The sequence below is a fragment of the Hyperolius riggenbachi genome, chromosome 2 (assembly GCF_040937935.1).
Source record: "Hyperolius riggenbachi isolate aHypRig1 chromosome 2, aHypRig1.pri, whole genome shotgun sequence".
In the NCBI taxonomy this organism is placed as follows: domain Eukaryota; kingdom Metazoa; phylum Chordata; class Amphibia; order Anura; family Hyperoliidae; genus Hyperolius; species Hyperolius riggenbachi.
In genome coordinates, this window is record NC_090647.1 from 573,853,729 (window position 1) to 573,878,957 (window position 25,229).

The following is a 25,229-nucleotide window of genomic DNA, read 5'->3' on the forward strand; positions in this document are numbered from 1 at the left end:
ACTGGTGCCATTGAGAGGACATCTTACACTGTGACTGGCAGAGCTCTGATACTGGTACCATTGAGTGGACACCTTACACCGTGACTGGCAGAGCTCTGATACTGGTGCCATTGAGCGGACACCTTACACTGTGACTGGCAGAGCTCTGATACTGGTACCATTGAGCGGACACCTTACACTGTGACTGGCAGAGCTCTGATACTGGTGCCATTGAGCGGACACCTTACACTGTGACTGGCAGAGCTCTGACATCTTACATCGGGACTGGCAGAGCTCTGATACTGATGCCATTGAGAGGACACCTTACACCGGGACTGGCAGAGCTCTGATATTGGTGCCATTGAGTGGACACCTTACACTGTGACTGGCAGAGCTCTGACACCTTACATCGGGACTGGCAGAGCTCTGATACTGGTGCCATTGAGTGGACACCTTACACCGTGACTGGCAGAGCTCTGATACGGGTTCCTATTGAGCGGACACCTTACACTGTGACTGGCAGAGTTCTGATACTGGTGCCATTGAGAGGACATCTTACACTGTGACTGGCAGAGCTCTGATACTGGTGCCATTGAGTGGACACCTTACACTGTGACTGGCAGAGCTCTGATACTGGTGCCATTGAGTAGACACTTTACACTGCGACTGGCAGAGCTCTGATACTGGTACCATTGAGTGGACACCTTACACTGCGACTGGCAGAGCTCTGATACTGGTGCCATTGAGTAGACACCTTACACTGCGACTGGCAGAGCTCTGATACTGGTACCATTGAGTGGACACCTTACACCGGGACTGGCAGAGCTCTGATACTGGTGCCATTGAGCGGACACCTTACACTGTGACTGGCAGAGCTCTGATACTGGTACCATTGAGCGGACACCTTACACTGTGACTGGCAGAGCTCTGATACTGGTGCTATTGAGCGGACACCTTACACTGTGACTGGCAGAGCTCTGATACTGGTGCCATTGAGCGGACACCTTACACTGTGACTTGCAGAGCTCTGATACTGGTGCCATTGAGCGGACACCTTACACTGTGACTGGCAGAGCTCTGATACTGGTGCCATTGAGTAGACACCTTACACTGTGACTGGCAGAGCTCTGATACTGGTGCCATTGAGCGGACACCTTACACTGCGACTGGCAGAACTCTGATACTGGTACCATTGAGCGGACACCTTACACTGTGACTGGCAGAGCTCTGATACTGGTGCCATTGAGTTGACACCTTACACTGTGACTGGCAGAGCTCTGATACTGGTGCCATTGAGCGGACACCTTACACTGCGACTGGCAGAACTCTGATACTGGTACCATTGAGCGGACACCTTACACTGTGACTGGCAGAGCTCTGATACTGGTGCCATTGAGTAGACACCTTACACTGTGACTGGCAGAGCTCTGATACTGGTGCCATTGAGCGGACACCTTACACTGTGACTGGCAGAGCTCTGATACTGGTGCTATTGAGCGGACACCTTACACTGTGACTGGCAGAGCTCTGATACTGGTGCCATTGAGTAGACACCTTACACTGTGACTGGCAGAGCTCTGATATTGGTGCCATTGAGTAGACACCTTACACTGTGACTGGCAGAGCTCTGATATTGGTGCCATTGAGAGGACATCTTACACTGTGAGTGGTAGAGCTCTGATACTGGTGCCATTGAGCGGACACCTTACACTGTGACTGGCAGAGCTCTGATACTGGTGCCATTGAGTGGACTCCTTACACTGTGACTGGCAGAGCTCTGATACTGGTACCATTGAGCGGACACCTTACACTGTGACTGGCAGAGCTCTGATACTGGTACCATTGAGCGGACACCTTACACTGTGACTGGCAGAGCTCTGATACTGGTACCATTGAGCGGACACCTTACACTGTGACTGGCAGAGCTCTGATACTGGTGCCATTGAGCGGACACCTTACACTGTGACTGGCAGAGCTCTGATACTGGTGCCATTGAGCGGACACCTTACACTGTGACTGGCAGAGCTCTGATACTGGTACCATTGAGCGGACACCTTACACTGTGACTGGCAGAGCTCTGATACTAGTGCCATTGAGTGGACACCTTACACTGTGACTGGCAGAGCTCTGATACTGGTGCCATTGAGAGGACATCTTACACTGTGACTGGCAGAGCTCTGATACTGGTGCCATTGAGTAGACACCTTACACTGTGACTAGCACAGCTCTGATACTGGTGCCATTGAGTGGACACCTTACACTGTGAATGGCAGAGTTCCGATACTGGTGCCATTGAGTGGACACCTTACACTGTGACTGGCAGAGCTCTGATACTGGTGCCATTGAGAGGACATCTTACACTGTGACTGGCAGAGCTCTGACACCTTACATCGGGACTGGCAGAGCTCTGATACTGGTGCCATTGAGTAGACACCTTACACTGTGACTGGCAGAGCTCTGATACTGGTGCCATTGAGTGGACACCTTACACTGTGACTGGCAGAGCTCTGATACTAGTGCCATTGAGTGGACACCTTACACTGTGACTGGCAGAGCTCTGATACTGGTGCCATTGAGTAGACACCTTACATTGTGACTAGCAGAGCTCTGATACTGGTGCCATTGAGTGGACACCTTACACTGTGACTGGCAGAGCTCTGATATTGGTGCCATTGAGAGGACATCTTACACTGTGAGTGGTAGAGCTCTGATACTGGTGCCATTGAGCGGACACCTTACACTGTGACTGGCAGAGCTCTGATACTGGTGCCATTGAGTGGACTCCTTACACTGTGACTGGCAGAGCTCTGATACTGATGCCGTTGAGCGGACACCTTACACTGTGACTGGCAGAGCTCTGATACTGGTTCCTATTGAGCGGACACCTTACACTGTGACTGGCAGAGCTCTGGTACTGGTGCCATTGAGTGGACACCTTACACTGTGACTGGCAGAGCTCTGATACTGGTGCCATTGAGCAGACACCTTACCCTGTGACTGGCAGATTTCCGCTACTAGTGCCACTTAGCGGACACCTTACACTGTGACTGGCAGAGCTCTGATACTACTGCCACTGAGAGGACACCTTACACTGTGACTGGCAGAGCTCTGACACCTTACTTCGGGACTGGCAGGGTTCCGATACTGGTGCCATTGAGTAGACACTTTGCACTGTGACTGGTAGAGCTCTGATACTAGTGCCACTGAGCGGACACCTTATACCGGGACTGGCAGGGTTCCGATACTGGTGCCATTTAGCGGACACCTTACACTGGGACTGGCAGAGCTCTGACACCTTACTTCGGGACTGGCAGGGTTCCGATACTGGTGCCATTGAGTAGACACTTTGCACTGTGACTGGTAGAGCTCTGATACTGGTGCCATTGAGCGGACACCTTACACTGGGACTGGCAGAGCTCTGACACCTTACATCGGGACTGGCAGGGTTCCGATACTGGTGCCATTGAGTAGACACTTTGCACTGTGACTGGTAGAGCTCTGATACTGGTGCAATTGAGCGGAAACCTTACACCGTGACTGGCAGAGCTCTGATACTGATGCCATTGAGCGGACACCTTACACTGTGACTGGCAGAGCTCTGATACCGGTGCCATTGAGCGGACACCTTACACTGTGACTGGCAGAGCTCTGATACTGGTGCTATTGAGCAGACACCTTACACTGTGACTGGCAGAGCTCCGATACTAGTGCCATTGAGCGGACACCTTACACCAAGACTGGCAGAGTTCTGATACTGGTGCCATTGAGCGGACACCTTACACTGTGACTGGTAGAGTTCCGATACTGGTGCCATTGAAAGGACATCTTACACAATGGGGACTGGCAGAGCTGTGATACTGGTGCCATTGAGCGGACACCTTACACTGTGACTGGCAGAGCTCTGATACTGGTGCTATTGAGCGGACACCTTACACTGTGACTGGCAGAGCTCCGATACTAGTGCCATTGAGCGGACACCTTACACCGGGACTGGCAGAGCTCTGATACTGATGCCATTGAGCGGACACCTTACACTGTGACTGGCAGAGCTATGATACTGGTGCCATTGAGCGGACACCTTACACCAGAGGTGCCCACACTTTTTCGGCTTGTGAGCTACTTTTAAAAATCAGCAAGTCAAAGTGATCTACCTATGTACAATTTTAGGAGCACACTTGTATATACAGAATGAAAAATATAGTGGGGTCAGAATCTACCATGAAGGGCTTGGTGATTTACCGGTAGATCACAATCTACCTAATGGGCACCCCTGCCTTACACTGTGACTGGAAGAGTTCCGATACTGGTGCCATTGAGTGGACACCTTACACTGTGACTGGCAGAGTTCCGATACTGGTGCCATTGAGCGGACACCTTACACTGTGACTGGCAGAGCTCTGATACTGGTGTCATTGAGTGGACACCTTACACCGGGACTGGCAGAGCTTTGATACTGGTTGCATTGAGCAAACACCTTACACTGTGACTGGCAGAGTTCCGATACTAGTGCCATTGAACGGAGACCTTACACTGTGACTGGCAGAGCTCTGACACTGGTGCCACTGAGCGGACACCTTATACCGGGACTGGCAGAGTTCCGATACTGGTGCCTTTGAGCGGACACCTTACACTGTGACTGGCAGAGCTCTGATAGTGGTGCCACTGAGCGGACACCTTACACTGTGACTGGCAGAGCTCTGATACTGGTGCCATTGAGCAGACACTTTGCACTGTGACTGGTAGGGCTCTGATACTGGTGCCACTGAGCGGACACCTTACACTGTGACTGGCAGAGCTCTGATACTGGTGCCATTGAGCAGACACTTTGCACTGTGACTGGCAGAGCTCTGATACTGGTGCCACTGAGCGGACACCTTACACTGTGACTGGCAGAGCTCTGATACTGGTGCCATTGAGTGGACATCTTATACTGGGACTGGCAGAGCTCTGATACTGGTGCCATTGAGCGGACACCTTACACTGCGACTGGCAGAGCTCTGATACTGGTGCCATTGAGTGGACACCTTACACTGCGACTGGCAGAGCTCTGATACTGGTGCCATTGAGCAGACACCTTACACTGTGACTGGCAGAGCTCTGATACTGATGCCATTGAGCGGACACCTTACAGCGGGACTGGCAGAGCTCTGATACTGGTGCCATTGAGCAGACACCTTACACCGTGACTGACAGAGCTCTGATACTGGTGCCATTGAGTAGACACCTTACACTGTGACTGGCAGAGCTCTGATACTGATGCCATTGAGCGGACACCTTACAGCGGGACTGGCAGAGCTCTGATACTGGTGCCATTGAGCAGACACCTTACACCGTGACTGACAGAGCTCTGATACTGGTGCCATTGAGTAGACACCTTACACTGTGACTGGCAGAGCTCTGATACTAGTGCCACTGAGCGCACACCTTATACTGTGACTGGTAGAGCTCTGATACTAGTGCCACTGAGTGGACACTTTACACTGACTGGCAGAGCTCTGATACTGGTGCCATTGAGCGGACACCTTACACTGTGACTGGCAGAGCTCTGATACTGGTGCCATTGAGTGGACACCTTACACTGTGACTGGCAGAGTTCCGATACTAGTGCCACTGAGCGGACACCTTACACCGTGACTGGCAGAGCTCTGATACTGGTGCCATTGAGTGGACACCTTACACTGTGACTGGCAGAGCTCTGGTACTGGTGCCATTGAGTGGACACCTTACACTGTGACTGGCAGAGCTCTGATACTGATGCCATTGAGTGGACACCTTACACTGTGACTGGCAGAGCTCTGATACTGGTGCTATTGAGCGGACACCTTACACTGTGACTGGCAGAGTTTCGATACTGGTGCCATTAAGTAGACACCTTACACTGTGATTGGCAGAGTTCCGATACTGGTGCCATTGAGTGGACACCTTACACTGTGACTGGCAGAGCTCTGATACTGATGCCATTGAGCGGACACCTTACACCGGAACTGGCAGAGCTCTGATACTGGTGCCATTGAGCGGACACCTTACACTGTGACTGGCAGAGCTCTGATACTGATGCCATTGAGCGGACACCTTACACTGTGACTTGCAGAGCTCTGATACTGGTGCCATTGAGCGGACACCTTACATCGTGACTGGCAGAGCTCTGATACTGGTGCCATTGAGCGGACACCTTACACTGTGTCTGGCAGAGCTCTGATACTGGTGCCATTGAGAGGACATCTTACAGCGGGACTGGCAGAGCTCTGATACTGGTGCCATTGAGCGGACACCTTACACCGTGACTGGCAGAGCGCTGATACTGATGCCATTGAGCGGACACCTTACACTGTGACTGGCAGAGCTCTGATACTAGTGCCATTGGGCGGACACCTTACACTGCGACTGGCAGAGCTCTGATACTGGTGCCATTGAGTGGACACCTTACACTGTGACTGGCAGAGCTCTGATACTGGTGCCATTGAGCGGACACCTTACACTGTGACTGGCAGAGCTCTGATACTGATGCCATTGAGCGGACACCTTACACTGTGACTGGCAGAGCTCTGATACTGATGCCATTGAGCGGACACCTTACAGCGGGACTGGCAGAGCTCTGATACTGGTGCCATTGAGCGGACACCTTACACCGTGACTGGCAGAGCGCTGATACTGATGCCATTGAGCGGACACCTTACACTGTGACTGGCAGAGCTCTGATACTAGTGCCATTGGGCGGACACCTTACACTGCAACTGGCAGAGCTCTGATACTGGTGCCCTTGAGTGGACACCTTACACTGCGACTGGCAGAGCTCTGATACTGGTGCCATTGAGTGGACACCTTACGCCCGGACTGGCAGAGCTCTGATACTGCTGCTATTGAGTTGACACCTTACACGGGGACTGGCAGAGCTCTGATACTGGTGCCATTGAGCGGACACCTTACACCAGGACTGGCAGAGCTCTGATACTGGTGCCATTGAGCGGACACCTTACACCGGGACTGGCAGAGCTCCGATACTGGTGCCATTGAGCGGACACCTTACACTGTGACTGGCAGAGCTCTGATACTGGTGCCATTGAGAGGACATCTTACAGCGGGACTGGCAGAGCTCTGATACTGATGTCATTGAGCGGACACCTTACACCGGGACTGGCAGAGCTCTGATACTGGTGCCATTGAGCGGACACCTTACATCGTGACTGGCAGAGCTCTGATACTGATGCCATTGAGCGGACATCTTACACTGTGACTGGCAGAGCTCTGGTACTGGTGCCATTGAGCAGACACCTTACACAGAGACTGGCAGAGCTCTGATACTGATGCCATTGAGCGGACACCTTACACTGTGACTGGCAAAGCTCTGATACTAGTGCCATTGGGCGGACACCTTACACTGCGACTGGCAGAGCTCTGATACTGATGCCATTGAGCGGACACCTTACACCGGGACTGGCAGAGCTCTGATACTGGTGCCATTGAGCGGACACCTTACACTGCGACTGGCAGAGCTCTGATACTGGTGCCATTGAGTGGACACCTTACACTGGGACTGGCAGAGCTCTGATACTGGTGCCATTGAGCGGACACCTTACACCGTGACTGGCAGAGCTCTGATACTGGTGCCATTGAGCGGACACCTTACACCGTGACTGGCAGAGCTCTGATACTGGTGCCATTGAGCGGACACCTTACACTGTGACTGGCAGAGCTCTGATACTGGTGCCATTGAGAGGACATCTTACAGCGGGACTGGCAGAGCTCTGATACTGGTGCCATTGAGCGGACACCTTACACTGTGACTGGCAGAGCTCTGATACTGATGCCATTGAGCGGACACCTTACACTGTGACTGGCAGAGCTCTGATACTGGTGCCATTCAGTTGACACCTTACACTGGGACTGGCAGAGCTCTGATACGGGTTCCTATTGAGAGGACACCTTACACTGCGACTGGCAGAGCTCTGATACTGGTGCCATTGAGCGGACACCTTACACCGGGACTGGCAGAGCTCTGATACTGGTGCCATTGAGCGGACACCTTACACTGTGACTGGCAGAGCTCTGATACTGATGCCATTGAGCGGACATCTTACATTGTGACTGGCAGAGCTCTGATACTGATGCCATTTAGCGGACACCTTACACCGGGACTGGCAGAGCTCTGATACTGGTGCCATTGAGTGGACACCTTACACTGTGACTGGCAGAGCTCTGATACTAGTGCCATTGGGCGGACACCTTACACTGCGACTGGCAGAGCTCTGATACTGGTGCCATTGAGTGGACACCTTACACTGCGACTGGCAGAGCTCTGATACTGGTGCCATTGAGTGGACACCTTACACCGGGACTGGCAGAGCTCTGATACTGGTGCTATTGAGTGGACACCTTACACCGGGACTTGCAGAGCTCTGATACTGGTGCCATTGAGCGGACACCTTACACCGGGACTGGCAGAGCTCCGATACTGGTGCCATTGAGCGGACACCTTACACCGGGACTGGCAGAGCTCTGATACTGGTGCCATTGAGCGGACACCTTACACCGGGACTGGCAGAGCTCTGATACTGGTGCCATTGAGTGGACACCTTACACTGTGACTGGCAGAGCTCTGATACTGGTGCCATTGAGTGGACACCTTACACCCGGACTGGCAGAGCTCTGATACTGGTGCTATTGAGTGGACACCTTACACCGGGACTGGCAGAGCTCTGATACTGGTGCCATTGAGCGGACACCTTACACCGGGACTGGCAGAGCTCTGATACTGGTGCCATTGAGAGGACATCTTACAGCGGGACTGGCAGAGCTCTGATACTGGTGCCATTGAGCGGACACCTTACACTGTGACTGGCAGAGCTCTGATACTGGTGCCATTGAGCGGACACCTTACACTGTGACTGGCAGAGCTCTGATACTGATGCCATTGAGCGGACACCTTACACCGGGACTGGCAGAGCTCTGATACTGGTGCCATTGAGCGGACACCTTACACTGTGACTGGCAGAGCTCTGATACTGATGCCATTGAGCGGACACCTTACACTGTGACTGGCCGAGCTCTGATACTGGTGCCATTGAGCGGACACCTTACACTGTGACTTGCAGAGCTCTGATACGGGTTCCTATTGAGCGGACACCTTACACTGCGACTGGCAGAGCTCTGTTACTGGTGCCATTGAGTGGACACCTTACACTGGGACTGGCAGAGCTCTGATACGGGTTCCTATTGAGCGGACACCTTCCACTGCGACTGGCAGAGCTCTGATACTGGTGCCATTGAGCGGACACCTTACACTGTGAATGGCAGAGCTCTGATACTGGTGCCATTGAGAGGACATCTTACAGCGGGACTGGCAGAGCTCTGATACTGGTGCCATTGAGTAGACACCTTACACTGTGACTGGCAGAGCTCTGATACTGATGCCATTGAGCGGACATCTTACACTGTGACTGGCAGAGCTCTGATACTGATGCCATTGAGCGGACACCTTACACCGGGACTGGCAGAGCTCTGATACTGGTGCCATTGAGTGGACACCTTACGCCCGGACTGGCAGAGCTCTGATACTGCTGCTATTGAGTTGACACCTTACACTGTGACTGGCAGAGCTCTGATACTGGTGCCATTGAGCGGACACCTTACACTGTGACTGGCAGAGCTCTGATACTGATGCCATTGAGCGGACACCTTACACCGGGACTGGCAGAGCTCTGATACTGGTGCCATTGAGCGGACACCTTACACTGTGACTGGCAGAGCTCTGATACTGATGCCATTGAGCGGACACCTTACACTGTGACTGGCCGAGCTCTGATACTGGTGCCATTGAGCGGACACCTTACACTGTGACTTGCAGAGCTCTGATACGGGTTCCTATTGAGCGGACACCTTACACTGCGACTGGCAGAGCTCTGTTACTGGTGCCATTGAGTGGACACCTTACACTGGGACTGGCAGAGCTCTGATACGGGTTCCTATTGAGCGGACACCTTCCACTGCGACTGGCAGAGCTCTGATACTGGTGCCATTGAGCGGACACCTTACACTGTGAATGGCAGAGCTCTGATACTGGTGCCATTGAGAGGACATCTTACAGCGGGACTGGCAGAGCTCTGATACTGGTGCCATTGAGTAGACACCTTACACTGTGACTGGCAGAGCTCTGATACTGATGCCATTGAGCGGACATCTTACACTGTGACTGGCAGAGCTCTGATACTGGTGCCATTGAGTGGACACCTTACACTGTGACTGGCAGAGCTCTGATACTGGTGCCATTGAGTGGACACCTTACACCGGGACTGGCAGAGCTCTGATACTGGTGTCATTGAGCGGACACCTTACACCGGGACTGGCAGAGCTCCGATACTGGTGCCATTGAGCGGACACCTTACACCGGGACTGGCAGGGCTCTGATACTGGTGCCATTGAGTGGACACCTTACACTGTGACTGCCAGAGCTCTGATACTGGTGCCATTGAGTGGACACCTTACACCCGGACTGGCAGAGCTCTGATACTGGTGCTATTGAGTGGACCCCTTACACCGGGACTGGCAGAGCTCTGATACTGGTGCCATTGAGTGGACACCTTACACTGCGACTGGCAGAGCTCTGATACTGGTGCCATTGAGTGGACACCTTACACCCGGACTGGCAGAGCTCTGATACTGGTGCTATTGAGTGGACACCTTACACCGGGACTGGCAGAGCTCTGATACTGGTGCCATTGAGCGGACACCTTACACCGGGACTGGCAGAGCTCTGATACTGGTGCCATTGAGCGGACACCTTACACCGGGACTGGCAGAGCTCTGATACTGGTGCCATTGAGTGGGCACCTTGCACTGTGACTGGCAGAGCTCTGATACTGGTGCCATTGAGAGGACATCTTACACCGGGACTGGCAGAGCTCCGATACTGGTGCCATTGAGCGGACACCTTACACTGTGACTGGCAGAGCTCTGATACTGGTGCCATTGAGAGGACATCTTACAGCGGGACTGGCAGAGCTCTGATACTGATGTCATTGAGCGGACACCTTACACCGGGACTGGCAGAGCTCTGATACTGGTGCCATTGAGCGGACACCTTACACCGTGACTGGCAGAGCTCTGATACTGGTGCCATTGAGCGGACACCTTACACCGTGACTGGGCAGAGCTCTGATACTGATGCCATTGAGCGGACATCTTACACTGTGACTGGCAAAGCTCTGATACTAGTGCCATTGGGCGGACACCTTACACTGCGACTGGCAGAGTTCTGATACTGGTGCCATTGAGTGGACACCTTACACTGTGACTGGCAGAGCTCTGATACTGGTGCCATTGAGTGGACACCTTACACTGTGAGTGGCAGAGCTCTGATACTGGTGCCATTGAGCGGACACCTTACACCGTGACTGGCAGAGCTCTGATACTGGTGCCATTGAGCGGACACCTTACACTGTGGCTGGCAGAGCTCTGATACTGGTGCCATTTAGAGGACATCTTACAGCGGGACTGGCAGAGCTCTGATACTGGTGCCATTGAGCGGACACCTTACACTGTGACTGGCAGAGCTCTGATACTGATGCCATTGAGCGGACACCTTACACTGTGACTGGCAGAGCTCTGATACTGATGCCATTGAGCGGACACCTTACACTGTGACTGGCAGAGCTCTGATACTGGTGCCATTGAGTTGACACCTTACACTGGGACTGGCAGAGCTCTGATACGGGTTCCTATTGAGAGGACACCTTACACTGCGACTGGCAGAGCTCTGATACGGTGCCATTGAGCGGACACCTTACACCGGGACTGGCAGAGCTCTGATACTGGTGCCATTGAGCGGACACCTTACACTGTGACTGGCAGAGCTCTGATACTGGTGCCATTGAGAGGACATCTTACAGCAGGACTGGCAGAGCTCTGATACTGGTGCCATTGAGTAGACACCTTACATTGTGACTAGCAGAGCTCTGATACTGGTGCCATTGAGCGGACACCTTACACTGTGACTGGCAGAGCTCTGATACTGATGCCATTGAGCGGACATCTTACATTGTGACTGGCAGAGCTCTGATACTGATGCCATTTAGCGGACACCTTACACCGGGACTGGCAGAGCTCTGATACTGGTGCCATTGAGTGGACACCTTACACTGTGACTGGCAGAGCTCTGATACTAGTGCAATTGGGCGGACACCTTACACTGTGAGTGGCAGAGCTCTGATACTGGTGCCATTGAGCGGACACCTTACACTGCGACTGGCAGAGCTCTGATACTGGTGCCATTGAGTGGACACCTTACACTGCGACTGGCAGAGCTCTGATACTGGTGCCATTGAGTGGACACCTTACACCGGGACTGGCAGAGCTCTGATACTGGTGCTATTGAGTGGACACCTTACACCGGGACTTGCAGAGCTCTGATACTGGTGCCATTGAGCGGACACCTTACACCGGGACTGGCAGAGCTCCGATACTGGTGCCATTGAGCGGACACCTTACACCGGGACTGGCAGAGCTCTGATACTGGTGCCATTGAGCGGACACCTTACACCGGGACTGGCAGAGCTCTGATACTGGTGCCATTGAGTGGACACCTTACACTGTGACTGGCAGAGCTCTGATACTGGTGCCATTGAGTGGACACCTTACACCCGGACTGGCAGAGCTCTGATACTGGTGCTATTGAGTGGACACCTTACACCGGGACTGGCAGAGCTCTGATACTGGTGCCATTGAGCGGACACCTTACACCGGGACTGGCAGAGCTCTGATACTGGTGCCATTGAGAGGACATCTTACAGCGGGACTGGCAGAGCTCTGATACTGGTGCCAGTGAGCGGACACCTTACACTGTGACTGGCAGAGCTCTGATACTGGTGCCATTGAGCGGACACCTTACACTGTGACTGGCAGAGCTCTGATACTGATGCCATTGAGCGGACACCTTACACCGGGACTGGCAGAGCTCTGATACTGGTGCCATTGAGCGGACACCTTACACTGTGACTGGCAGAGTTCTGATACTGATGCCATTGAGCGGACACCTTACACTGTGACTGGCCGAGCTCTGATACTGGTGCCATTGAGCGGACACCTTACACTGTGACTTGCAGAGCTCTGATACGGGTTCCTATTGAGCGGACACCTTACACTGCGACTGGCAGAGCTCTGTTACTGGTGCCATTGAGTGGACACCTTACACTGGGACTGGCAGAGCTCTGATACGGGTTCCTATTGAGCGGACACCTTCCACTGCAACTGGCAGAGCTCTGATACTGGTGCCATTGAGCGGACACCTTACACTGTGAATGGCAGAGCTCTGATACTGGTGCCATTGAGAGGACATCTTACAGCGGGACTGGCAGAGCTCTGATACTGGTGCCATTGAGTAGACACCTTACACTGTGACTGGCAGAGCTCTGATACTGATGCCATTGAGCGGACACCTTACACTGTGACTGGCAGAGCTCTGATACTGATGCCATTGAGCGGACATCTTACACTGTGACTGGCAGAGCTCTGATACTGATGCCATTGAGCGGACACCTTACACCGGGACTGGCAGAGCTCTGATACTGGTGCCATTGAGTGGACACCTTACACTGTGACTGGCAGAGCTCTGATACTGGTGCCATTGAGTGGACACCTTACACCGGGACTGGCAGAGCTCTGATACTGGTGTCATTGAGCAGACACCTTACACCGGGACTGGCAGAGCTCCGATACTGGTGCCATTGAGCGGACACCTTACACCGGGACTGGCAGAGCTCTGATACTGGTGCCATTGAGCGGACACCTTACACTGTGACTGGCAGAGCTCTGATACTGGTGCCATTGAGAGGACATCTTACAGCGGGACTGGCAGAGCTCTGATACTGGTGCCATTGAGTGGACACCTTACGCCGGGACTGGCAGAGCTCTGATACTGGTGCCATTGAGAGGACATCTTACAGCGGGACTGGCAGAGCTCTGATACTGATGTCATTGAGCGGACACCTTACACCGGGATTGGCAGAGCTCTGATACTGGTGCCATTGAGTGGACACCTTACACTGTGACTGCCAGAGCTCTGATACTGGTGCCATTGAGTGGACACCTTACACCCGGACTGGCAGAGCTCTGATACTGGTGCTATTGAGTGGACCCCTTACACCGGGACTGGCAGAGCTCTGATACTGGTGCCATTGAGTGGACACCTTACACTGCGACTGGCAGAGCTCTGATACTGGTGCCATTGAGTGGACACCTTACACCCGGACTGGCAGAGCTCTGATACTGGTGCTATTGAGTGGACACCTTACACCGGGACTGGCAGAGCTCTGATACTGGTGCCATTGAGCGGACACCTTACACCGGGACTGGCAGAGCTCTGATACTGGTGCCATTGAGCGGACACCTTACACCGGGACTGGCAGAGCTCTGATACTGGTGCCATTGAGTGGACACCTTGCACTGTGACTGGCAGAGCTCTGATACTGGTGCCATTGAGAGGACATCTTACAGCGGGACTGGCAGAGCTCTGATACTGGTGCCATTGAGTGGACACCTTACACCGGGACTGGCAGAGCTCTGATACTGGTGCCATTGAGAGGACATCTTACAGCGGGACTGGCAGAGCTCTGATACTGGTGTCATTGAGCGGACACCTTACACCGGGACTGGCAGAGCTCTGATACTGGTGCCATTGAGAGGACATCTTACAGCGGGACTGGCAGAGCTCTGATACTGGTGCCATTGAGCGGACACCTTACACTGTGACTGGCAGAGCTCTGATACTGGTGCCATTGAGTGGACACCTTACACTGGGACTTGCAGAGCTCTGGTACTGGTGCCATTGAGAGGACATCTTACAGCGGGACTGGCAGAGCTCTGATACTGGTGCCATTGAGTGGACACCTTACACCGGGACTGGCAGAGCTCTGATACTGGTGCCATTGAGAGGACATCTTACAGCGGGACTGGCAGAGCTCTGATACTGGTGCCATTGAGTGGACACCTTACACCGGGACTGGCAGAGCTCTGATACTGGTGCCATTGAGTGGACACCTTACACCGTGAGTGGCAGAGCTTTGGTACTGATGCCATTGGGCGGACACCTTACACCGGGACTGGCAGAGCTCTGATACTGGTGCCATTGAGCGGACACCTTACACTGTGACTGGCAGAGCTCTGATACTGGTGCCATTGAGTGGACACCTTACACTGGGACTTGCAGAGCTCTGGTACTGGTGCCATTGAGTGGACACCTTACACTGGGACTTGCAGAGCTGTGATACTGATGCCATTATTCTGCATGGTCATCTCTCATGTTTTATGTTTCAGGTCTGTCCTCCTTGGCTATTCTCTCCACTGGAATGGGGAAATCTCTGTGTTATCAGCTGCCAGCATATATGTACTACAAGAGATCTCCATGCATCACGTTGGTCATATCCCCTCTGGTCTCACTCATGGATGATCAGGTAAATGTAGAGAAACTGGAACTGTTATTGTAGAGTGAGTTTGTAGGACTTAAGAGTTTGTTACACAGCAGTATCACATACGAATTAAAGACAGGAATATCCGCTCACTGGTGATGAGGGAATATCTCTCTAGTCAGTGAAATGAATGGTTACTCTAGTTTGTAGAGGTGAGGTACATGAACTCCTCTACTAGACAGAAGAGGTGGATGGCTCCTGCTCTGGTGACCTGCATGGCTCCAAGCCCTCTAAGGTAGTTTGGAAGATCTGGACTGACAAGGTGAGGAAGTTCCAGGTCTAGAAAGATGAGATGGACGATATTCACAGGTGGATGAGCTCCAGCTCTGGAGGGGTGAGGCAGGTGAGCTCCAGGTCCGGAGGGGTGAGGTGGATGAGCTCCAGGTCTGGAGGGGTGAGGTGGATGAGCTCCAGGTCTGGAGGGGTGAGGTGGATGAACTCCAGGTCTGACGGGGTGAGGCAGATGAGCTCCAGGTCTTGGAGGGGTGAGGTGGATGAGCTCCAGGTCTGAAGGGGTGAGATGTGTGAGCTCCAGGTCTGGAAGGGTGGGGTGGATGAGCTCCAGGTCTGGAGGGGTGAAGTAGATGAGCTCCAGGTGTGTAAGGATGATATGGATGAGCTCCAGGTCTGGAGAGGTGATGTGGATGAGTTCCAGGTCTGGAGAGGTGAGGTGGGGGAGCTCCAGGTCTAGAGAGATGAGGTGGGGGAGCTCCAGGTATGGAGGAGTGGGGTGGATGAGCTCCAGGTCTGTAGGGATGAGGTGGGTGAGCTCCAGGTTTGGAGGGGTGAGGTGGATGAGCTCCAGGTCTGGAGAGGTGAGTTAGATGGATCTCAAGGTTTGGAAAGCTGAGATGTACGATGATCAAATACGGAGAAGTGAGTTGGATGAGCTTCCAATTTTAAAAGTGTCTGTATGGATAATGATGGTGACTTCACGGTCAGGAAAGGTAAAGTGGATGGGCTCCAGGTCTTAAGAGGTGTACATTTCATAATCTCTAAATCTGGGGAGTCAATGCGATCGGCTCCAGAGCTGAGGTGGACAACTTCAGGGTAAGAGAAGGGGCCTAATCGCCAGGTCCAGAGAGGAAAGCAAAATGGTCTTGAGGTGAGCTACAGTTTCTCTGCAGAAGCATGGGGGTTGGCATCAGACTTAAGAAATATGCTATTGCTCATTTGCTGGATGACTCTGATGTCCATCAATTATAGGTGTCTGGTCTGCCCACCAAGCTGAAGGCAGTGTGTGTTCACTCCAACATGACCCGCAATCAGCGTGAAGCTGCCATTGAAAAGGTGAGATGGTTTATGATCTCCTGTCTGAGACCTGATTCTCCTGTAATTTATAATAGATTTCTGCTTTATTCCGTCTATTAAATGTTTAATATGTCGCTATTCTGCAGATAAGACATGGATTATCTGACCACAGGATGTAGTTGTGGCACACTCTACACATGCCGGGACTGGAGTACATTCCTTATATTGGGGGGCACAGCTATGATGTGTAGATGTAGGAGGGTGATGGAGATAAGACATGGACTATCTGACCACAGGACGTAGTTGTGGCACACACTACACATGCAGGGACTGGGGTGCATTCCTTATATTGGGGGCACAGCTATGATGTGTAGATGTAGGAGGGTGATGGAGGTCAGACATGGACTATCTGACCACAGGATGTAGTTGTGGCACTCTACACATGCCGGGACTGGAGTACATTCCTTATATTGGGGGCGCAGCTATGATGTGTAGATGTAGGAGGGTGATGGAGGTCAGACATGGACTATCTGACCACAGGATGTAGTTGTGGCACATTCTACACATGCAGGGACTGGGGTGCATTCCTTATATTGGGGGCACAGCTATGATGTGTAGATGTAGGAGGGTGATGGAGATAAGACATGGACTATCTGACCACAGGATGTAGTTGTGGCACACTCTACACATGCCGGGACTGGAGTACATTCCTTATATTGGGGGGCACAGCTATGATGTGTAGATGTAGGAGGGTGATGGTGGAGATAAGACATGGACTATCTGACCACAGGACGTAGTTGTGGCACACACTACACATGCCGGGACTGGGGTGCATTCCTTATATTGGGGGGCACAGCTATGATGTGTAGATATAGGAGGGTGATGGAGATAAGACATGGACTATCTGACCACAGGATGTAGTTGTGGCACATTCTACACATGCAGGGACTGGAGTACATTCCTTATATTGGGGGGCACAGCTATGATGTGTAGATGTAGGAGGGTGATGGTGGAGATAAGACATGGACTATCTGACCACAGGATGTAGTTGTGGCACTCTACACATGCCGGGACTGGAGTACATTCCTTATATTGGGGGGCGCAGCTATGATGTGTAGATGTAGGAGGGTGATGGAGATCAGACATGGACTATCTGACCACAGGATGTAGTTGTGGCACAGATGCTTTCCTTGCGTTGAAAGACATCCATGGCTACAATTACTAGGTAATGTCTATTGATGTAGATCCAGGGCTTTTATCTGATTGCCATCTGGAGTCGGGAAGGAATTTTTCCCTTTTGGGGCTAATTGGACCATGCCTTGTAAGGGTTTTTTTCGCCTTCCTCTGGATCAACAGGGATATGTGAGGGAGCAGGTTGGAGTTGTACTTTGTACTGGTAGAACTCGATGGACGTATGTATTTTTTCAACCAAAATAACTATGTAACTATGTAACTCTACACATGCAGGGACTGGGGTGCATTCCTTATATTGGGGGGCACAGCTATGATGTGTAGATATAGGAGGGTGATGGAGATAAGACATGGACTATCTGACCACAGGACGTAGTTGGGGCACTCTACACATGCAGGGACTGGGGAGCATTCTTTATATTGGGGGGCACAGTTATGATGTGTAGATGTCGGAATAACCAGTGTAATGTTTACAGTGCAGAATGTCTTCCCATGTAGCTGAATCACGGACATAATGTGTCTCAAATGCTTGCTTACAGACTCCAGCATTAAAACCTAATTCAAAGTTAAAAATTAATACTTATCTGCTATATTTTTTATTTAAAGTGTACCAGAGACGAACAATAGTCAAAGTTTTATACATACCTGGGGCTTCCTCCAGGCCCATCCGAACGGATCGCTCCCATGCCGCCGTCCTCAGACTTGGTGCTCTGGTACCGGGTCCTGTAACTTAGGCAAGTCGGCGCATGCGCAGTACGCTCTCTATGTCTCTCTCCAGCGGAGAATAGTACTGCACCTGCTCAAACTGGCCACGACTGGCCGACGGTACGGGACCCGGTACCGGAGCTGGAGAAGACTGAGGACGGCGGCGTGTGAGCGATCCGTGTGGGTGGGGCTGGAGGAAGCCCCAGGTATGTATAAAACTTTGACTATTGTTCGTCTCTGGTACACTTTAAATATTGACTTCATTTAAAAATCATTGTACCTCTCTTTATAAGGAGCTTTTGCTTATTATTACCAGGTCCTGCTAGTGGCCACAAGCAGCAATAACACTCATAATATATTGCACTATGAAACAAGGGGTAATTTTCTGGATAAGGCTTATAGTTTGAGTATCTAGAAAAAGTGAGGTCTTATTTTCAGGGAGACATGGCGGATAGCTATATGTTTGGTGTTAGATGTGTGACATCATCTACGATGGTCAGATCAGTGAAGCAGAGTTGTGACTGAGTGCTGCTCATGTTCCTGGATAGTATTGAGAAACATGAGGGCCATTTGTACCGGTTGCTTCTCGTGTCAGCTGATTCCCGTGTCTCTGCCCCCCGCAGGTGAAGGAAGGGAAGGTCCATGTGCTTCTCCTCTCTCCAGAGGCATTGGTTGGTGGAGGTCAGTCTGGATTCAGCTGTCTGCCTCCTGCTGATCAGCTGCCCCCAGTAGCGTTTGCCTGTATAGATGAAGTGCATTGTGTGTCGGAGTGGTCCCATAACTTCAGGCCCTGCTACCTGCGGCTGTGCAAGGTAAGCTCTCCTCTCCATCTTGTTTATGAGGAGCTTAGCTGTGGCCATTGTGTAATGCTCTGCCTCTCTTAGGTTCTCCGCGAACGCCTTGGGGTCCGCTGTCTTCTCGGTCTGACTGCCACTGCTACGCTGAGCACAGCACAAGACGTAGCCCGACACCTGGGTATCTCACATGGTGAGGAAACGCCCCTACAGCTGGCCGGAATACCCCGAAATTTACATCTCTCTGTATCTATGGACCAAGACCGGGACCAGGTGATGCCATCGTTTCCACCTAAGTTTAAGCAGCCAAACCATTATTGTCCAGAAATTACGCATCAACGACTCCCCCAGCTTCATTTTACTAGTGATAAAATACAGGAATGTGCAGTCAGGGCTGTACAGGGGTGTGCAGTCGGGGCTGTACAGGGGTGGACAGTCGGGGCAGTACCAGGGGGTGAGCAGTCGGGGCATTACAGGGGTGTGCAGTCGGGGCTGTACAGGGGTGGACAGTCGGGGCAGTACCAGGGGGTGAGCAGTCGGGGCAGTCAGGGCAGTACAGGGGTGGGCAGTCTGGGCAGTACAGGGGTGGGCAGTACAGGGGTGTGCAGTCTGGGCAGTACAGGGGTGTGCAGTCTGGGCAGTACAGGGGTGTGCAGTCGGGGCTGTACAGGGGTGTGCAGTCTGGGCAGTACAGGGGTGTGCAGTCGGGGCAGTACAGGGGTGTGCAGTTGGGGCAGTACAGGGGTGTGCAGTCGGGGCAGTACAGGGGTGTGCAGTCGGGGCAGTACAGGGGTGTGCAGTCAGGGCAGTACAGGGGTGTGCAGTCGGGGCAGTACAGGGGTGTGCAGTCTGGGCAGTACAGGGGTGGGCAGTCGGGGCAGTACAGGGGTGAGCAGTCAGGGCAGTACAGGGGTGGGCAGTGGGCAGTACAGGGGTGTGCAGTCGGGGCAGTACAGGGGTGTGCAGTCGGGGCAGTACAGGGGGGTGCAGTCGGGGCAGTACAGGGGTGTGCAGTCGGGGCAGTACAGGGGTGTGCAGTCAGGGCAGTACAGGGGTGGGCAGTCGGGGCAGTACAGGGGTGGACAGTCGGGGCAGTACAGGGGTGGGCAGTCGGGGCAGTACAGGGGGGTGCAGTACAGGGGGGTGCAGTACAGGGGTGTGTGCAGTCGGGGCAGTAAAGGGGTGTGTGCAGTTGGGGCAGTCAGGGCAGTACAGGGGTGTGCAGTCTGGGCAGTACAGGGGTGTGCAGTCTGGGCAGTACAGGGGTGTGCAGTCGGGGCAGTACACGAGTGTGCAGTCGGGGCAGTACAGGGGTGGGCAGTCGGGGCAGTACAAGGGTGTGCAGTCGGGGCAGTACAAGGGTGTGCAGTCGGGGCAGTACAGGGGTGTGCAGTCGGGGCAGTACAGGGGTGTGCAGTCGGGGCAGTACAGGGGTGTGCAGTCGGGGCAGTACAGGGGTGTGCAGTCGGGGCAGTACAAGGGTGTGCAGTCGGGGCAGTACAGGGGTGTGCAGTCGGGGCAGTACAGGGGTGTGCAGTCGGGGCAGTACAGGGGTGTGCAGTCTGGGCAGTACCGGGGGGTGCAGTACAGGGGTGTGCAGTCAGGGCAGTACAGGGGTGGGCAGTCTGGGCAGTACAGGGGGGTGCAGTACAGGGGTGTGCAGTTGGGGCAGTACAAGGGTGTGCAGTCGGGGCAGTACAGGGGGGTGCAGTACAGGGGTGTGCAGTCGGGGCAGTACAGGGGGGTGCAGTACAGGGGTGTGCAGTCGGGGCAGTACAGGGGTGTGCAGTCGGGGCAGTACAGTAGTGTGCAGTCGGGGCAGTATGTGTGCGTGCATGCGCGCAGTCAGGGCAGCAGTGTTTTATATATGGTGGTGGCGTCAGTTTGCACGTGTTTGGATTGTGCAGTCAGGTTAGTTTGCTGTCCTGGTTTTCTCATTGGTCACTTCTTCCCTCTTAGGCTCTTGTTGCCCTCTTGAAGGGTGATCGGTTTGGGTGTCTGGATTCTGTCATTATTTACTGTACTCGGAGGGAGGAGACACAGCGCCTGGCTGCATTATTGCGCACCTGCCTGCAGGGGGTGTTGGTGAAACCGTCAGTGAGTGAGGAGCAGGAGATGGACAGGAAGAAGATTGAGGGTATGATCATAGACCAGGCAATGGGCTCTCAGTAATGTTGTCTTTCTGTGACATTGACAGACGGTCATTAAATATTGCAGCAAGGAAGAAGATCCGTCGGCCCCTGAAGTGGATGGCGGACTCTTATCACGCCGGAATGTCGGCGGCTGAGCGGCGACGGGTGCAGAACAACTTCATGAGTGGCCAGCTCCGCATCGTGGTGGCTACTGTGGCCTTCGGGATGGGTCTAGACAAATCAGATGTTAGAGGAATTATCCACTACAACATGCCTAAAAACTTTGAGAGCTACGTCCAGGAGATTGGCCGAGCAGGGCGGGATGGCAAGGATGCCCACTGTCACCAGTTCCTGGATCCTGAGGTAAGAATGCCCCTTCATCTGTATAACGAGACCATCTATGTTAGCTGTAACACATGATAATGTGTTCTTCCCATGGACTCCTGTATAGCCGGGATTCCTGTAATCTGTATTACGAGACCTAGATCATCCGTGTTAGCAGTAACATGTGATAATATGTTCTTCCCATGGACTCCTGTATAGCCGGGATTCCTGTAATCTGTATTACGAGACCTAGATCATCCGTGTTAGCAGTAACATGTGATAATCTGTTCTTCCCATGGACTCCTGTATAGCCGGGATTCTTGTAATCTGTATTACGAGACAGAGATCATCCGTGTTAGCAGTAACATGTGATAATCTGTTCTTCCTATGGACTCCTGTATAGCCGGGATTCCTGTAATCTGTATTACGAGACCTAGATCATCCATGTTAACAGTAACATGTGATAATCTGTTCTTCCTATGGACTCCTGTATAGCCGGGATTCCTGTAATCTGTATTACGAGACCTAGATCATCCATGTTAGCAGTAACATGATAACCTGTGCTTCCCATGGACTCCTGTATAGCCGTGATTCCTGTAATCTGTATTACGAGACCTAGATCATCCATGTTAGCAGTAACATGTGATAATCTGTGCTTCCCATGGACTCCTGTATAGCCGGGATTCCTGTAATCTGTATTACGAGACCTAGATCATCCATGTTAGCAGTAACATGTGATAATCTGTACTTCCTATGGACTCCTGTATAGCCGGGATTCCTGTAATCTGTATTATGAGACAGAGGTCATCCGTGTTAAAGAGACTCTGAAGCGAGAATAAATCTCGCTTCAGAGCTCATAGTTAGCAGGGGCACGTGTGCCCCTCTGTGTGGGGTGGTGACTTCCACATGTGTGGAGTATGACATTGGTCCTTTAACATCAATAGTAAGCCAGCTGCAACTGTCATCCCACCCAACTCTCTATAAGCTTGCCAGCAGATGTTTGGAATCTTCTATGGTAACCTGGGAGTCTCCTAACCAATCTGTTCTTCCCATGGACTCCTGTATAGCCGGGATTTCTGTAATCTGTATTACGAGACAGAGATCATCCGTGTTAACAGTAACGTGATAATCTGTTCTTCCCATGGACTTCATTATAGCTGGGATTCCTGTAGGAATCTGTAATCCCATCTGTTGATCCAAAAACCTGAGCTCTTTTTCTACTTCATGTTGAAATGCTACACTGGAGGAGATCAACTTGGAACAGGATAGTAATCATAATTCATTGGTATGGGTAACCTCACCAACTCTACAATGACCCGATTGTGCTTTCTACCACAAGCTGCTGTTGGGTAGTCAGCATGCCAGTTTGTCTGAAGGGGACAGTGTCGGGAGTGGAGGGATGATTACTTTCTTGTGGATGTGGTCATCATCTTGTACCATGGTCTCTTCCACAAGCTGCTGTTGGGTAGCCAGCATGCTAGTTTGGCTGAAGGGGGAGTGGAGGGATGATTACGTTCTTGTGGATGTGGTCATCATCTTGTACCATGGTCTCTTCCACAAGCTGCTGTTGGGTAGCCAGCATGCTAGTTTGGCTGAAGGGGGAGTGGAGGGATGATTATGTTCTTGTGGATGTGGTCATCATCTTGTACCATGGTCTCTTCCACAAGCTGCTGTTGGGTAGTCAGCATGCTAGTTTGTCTGAAGGGGACAGTGTCGGGAGTGGAGGGATGATTACTTTCTTGTGCATGTGGTCATCATCTTGTACCATGGTCTCTTCCACAAGCTGCTGTTGGGTAGCCAGCATGCTAGTTTGGCTGAAGGGGGAGTGGAGGGATGATTACGTTCTTGTGGATGTGGGCATCCTCTTGTACCATGGTCTCTTCCACAAGCTGCTGTTGGGTAGCCAGCATGCTAGTTTGGCTGAAGGGGAGAGTGTCGGGATGATTACGTTCTTGTGGATGTGGTCATCATCTTGTACCATGGTCTCTTCCACAAGCTGCTGTTGGGTAGCCAGCATGGTAGTTTGGCTGACGGGGAGAGTGGAGGGATGATTACGTTCTTGTGGATGTGGTCATCATCTTGTACCATGGTCTCTTCCACAAGCTGCTGTTGGGTAGCCAGCATGCTAGTTTGGCTGAAGGGGGAGTGGAGGGATGATTACGTTCTTGTGGATGTGGTCATCATCTTGTACCATGGTCTCTTCCACAAGCTGCTGTTGGGTAGACAGCATGCTAGTTTGGCTGAAGGGGGAGTGGAGGGATGATTACGTTCTTGAGGATGTGGTCATCATCTTGTACCATGGTCTCTTCCACAAGCTGCTGTTGGGTAGCCAGCATGGTAGTTTGGCTGAAGGGGGGAGTGGAGGGATGATTACATTCTTGAGGATGTGGTCATCCTCTTGTACCATGGTCTCTTCCTCAAGCTGCTGTTGGGTAGCCAGCATGCTAGTTTGTCTGAAGGGGACAGTGTCGGGAGTGGAGGGATGATTACGTTCTTGTGGATGTGGTCATCCTCTTGTACCATGGTCTCTTCCACAAGCTGCTGTTGGGTAGTCAGCATGCTAGTTTGTCTGAAGGGGACAGTGTCGGGAGTGGAGGGATGATTACGTTCTTGTGGATGTGGTCATCCTCTTGTACCATGGTCTCTTCCACAAGCTGCTGTTGGGTAGCCAGCATGGTAGTTTGGCTGAAGGGGCGAGTGGAGGGATGATTACATTCTTGAGGATGTGGTCATCCTCTTGTACCATGGTCTCTTCCACAAGCTGCTGTTGGGTAGCCAGCATGCTAGTTTGGCTGAAGGGGGGAGGGGAGGGATGATTACGTTTTTGTGGATGTGGTCATCATCTTGTACCATGGTCTCTTCCACAAGCTGCTGTTGGGTAGCCAGCATGCTAGTTTGGCTGAAGGGGGAGTGGAGAGATGATTACGTTTTTGTGGATGTGGTCATCATCTTGTACCATGGTCTCTTCCACAAGCTGCTGTTGGGTAGCCAGCATGCTAGTTTGGCTGAAGGGGGAGTGGAGGGATGATTACGTTCTTGCGGATGTGGTCATCATCTTGTACCATGGTCTCTTCCACAAGCTGCTGTTGGGTAGCCAGCATGCTAGTTTGGCTGAAGGGGGAGTGGAGGGATGATTACATTCTTGAGGATGTGGTCATCATCTTGTACCATGGTCTCTTCCACAAGCTGCTGTTGGGTAGCCAGCATGCTAGTTTGGCTGAAGGGGGAGTGGAGAGATGATTACGTTCTTGTGGATGTGGTCATCATCTTGTACCATGGTCTCTTCCACAAGCTGCTGTTGGGTAGCCAGCATGCTAGTTTGGCTGAAGGGGGAGTGGAGAGATGTTTACGTTCTTGTGAATGTGGTCATCCTCTTGTACCATGGTCTCTTCCAC

At 52.4% G+C, this 25,229-nt stretch overlaps 1 protein-coding gene across 3 annotated transcripts in view; it reads left to right on the plus strand.

The window, feature by feature from the left end:
* The window catches only part of RECQL4 (RecQ like helicase 4), a 219,395-nt gene that overhangs the window by 120,321 nt on the left and 73,845 nt on the right, over nucleotides 1-25,229 (plus strand). For all 3 annotated transcript variants that reach the window (XM_068271053.1, XM_068271055.1, XM_068271054.1), the window contains exons 13-18: nucleotides 15,286-15,422; nucleotides 16,644-16,727; nucleotides 19,208-19,396; nucleotides 19,469-19,651; nucleotides 21,338-21,515; nucleotides 21,596-21,873. In XM_068271053.1, coding sequence (XP_068127154.1) covers nucleotides 15,286-15,422; nucleotides 16,644-16,727; nucleotides 19,208-19,396; nucleotides 19,469-19,651; nucleotides 21,338-21,515; nucleotides 21,596-21,873 — 1,049 coding nt within the window. The remainder of the gene's footprint in view (nucleotides 1-15,285; nucleotides 15,423-16,643; nucleotides 16,728-19,207; nucleotides 19,397-19,468; nucleotides 19,652-21,337; nucleotides 21,516-21,595; nucleotides 21,874-25,229) is intronic.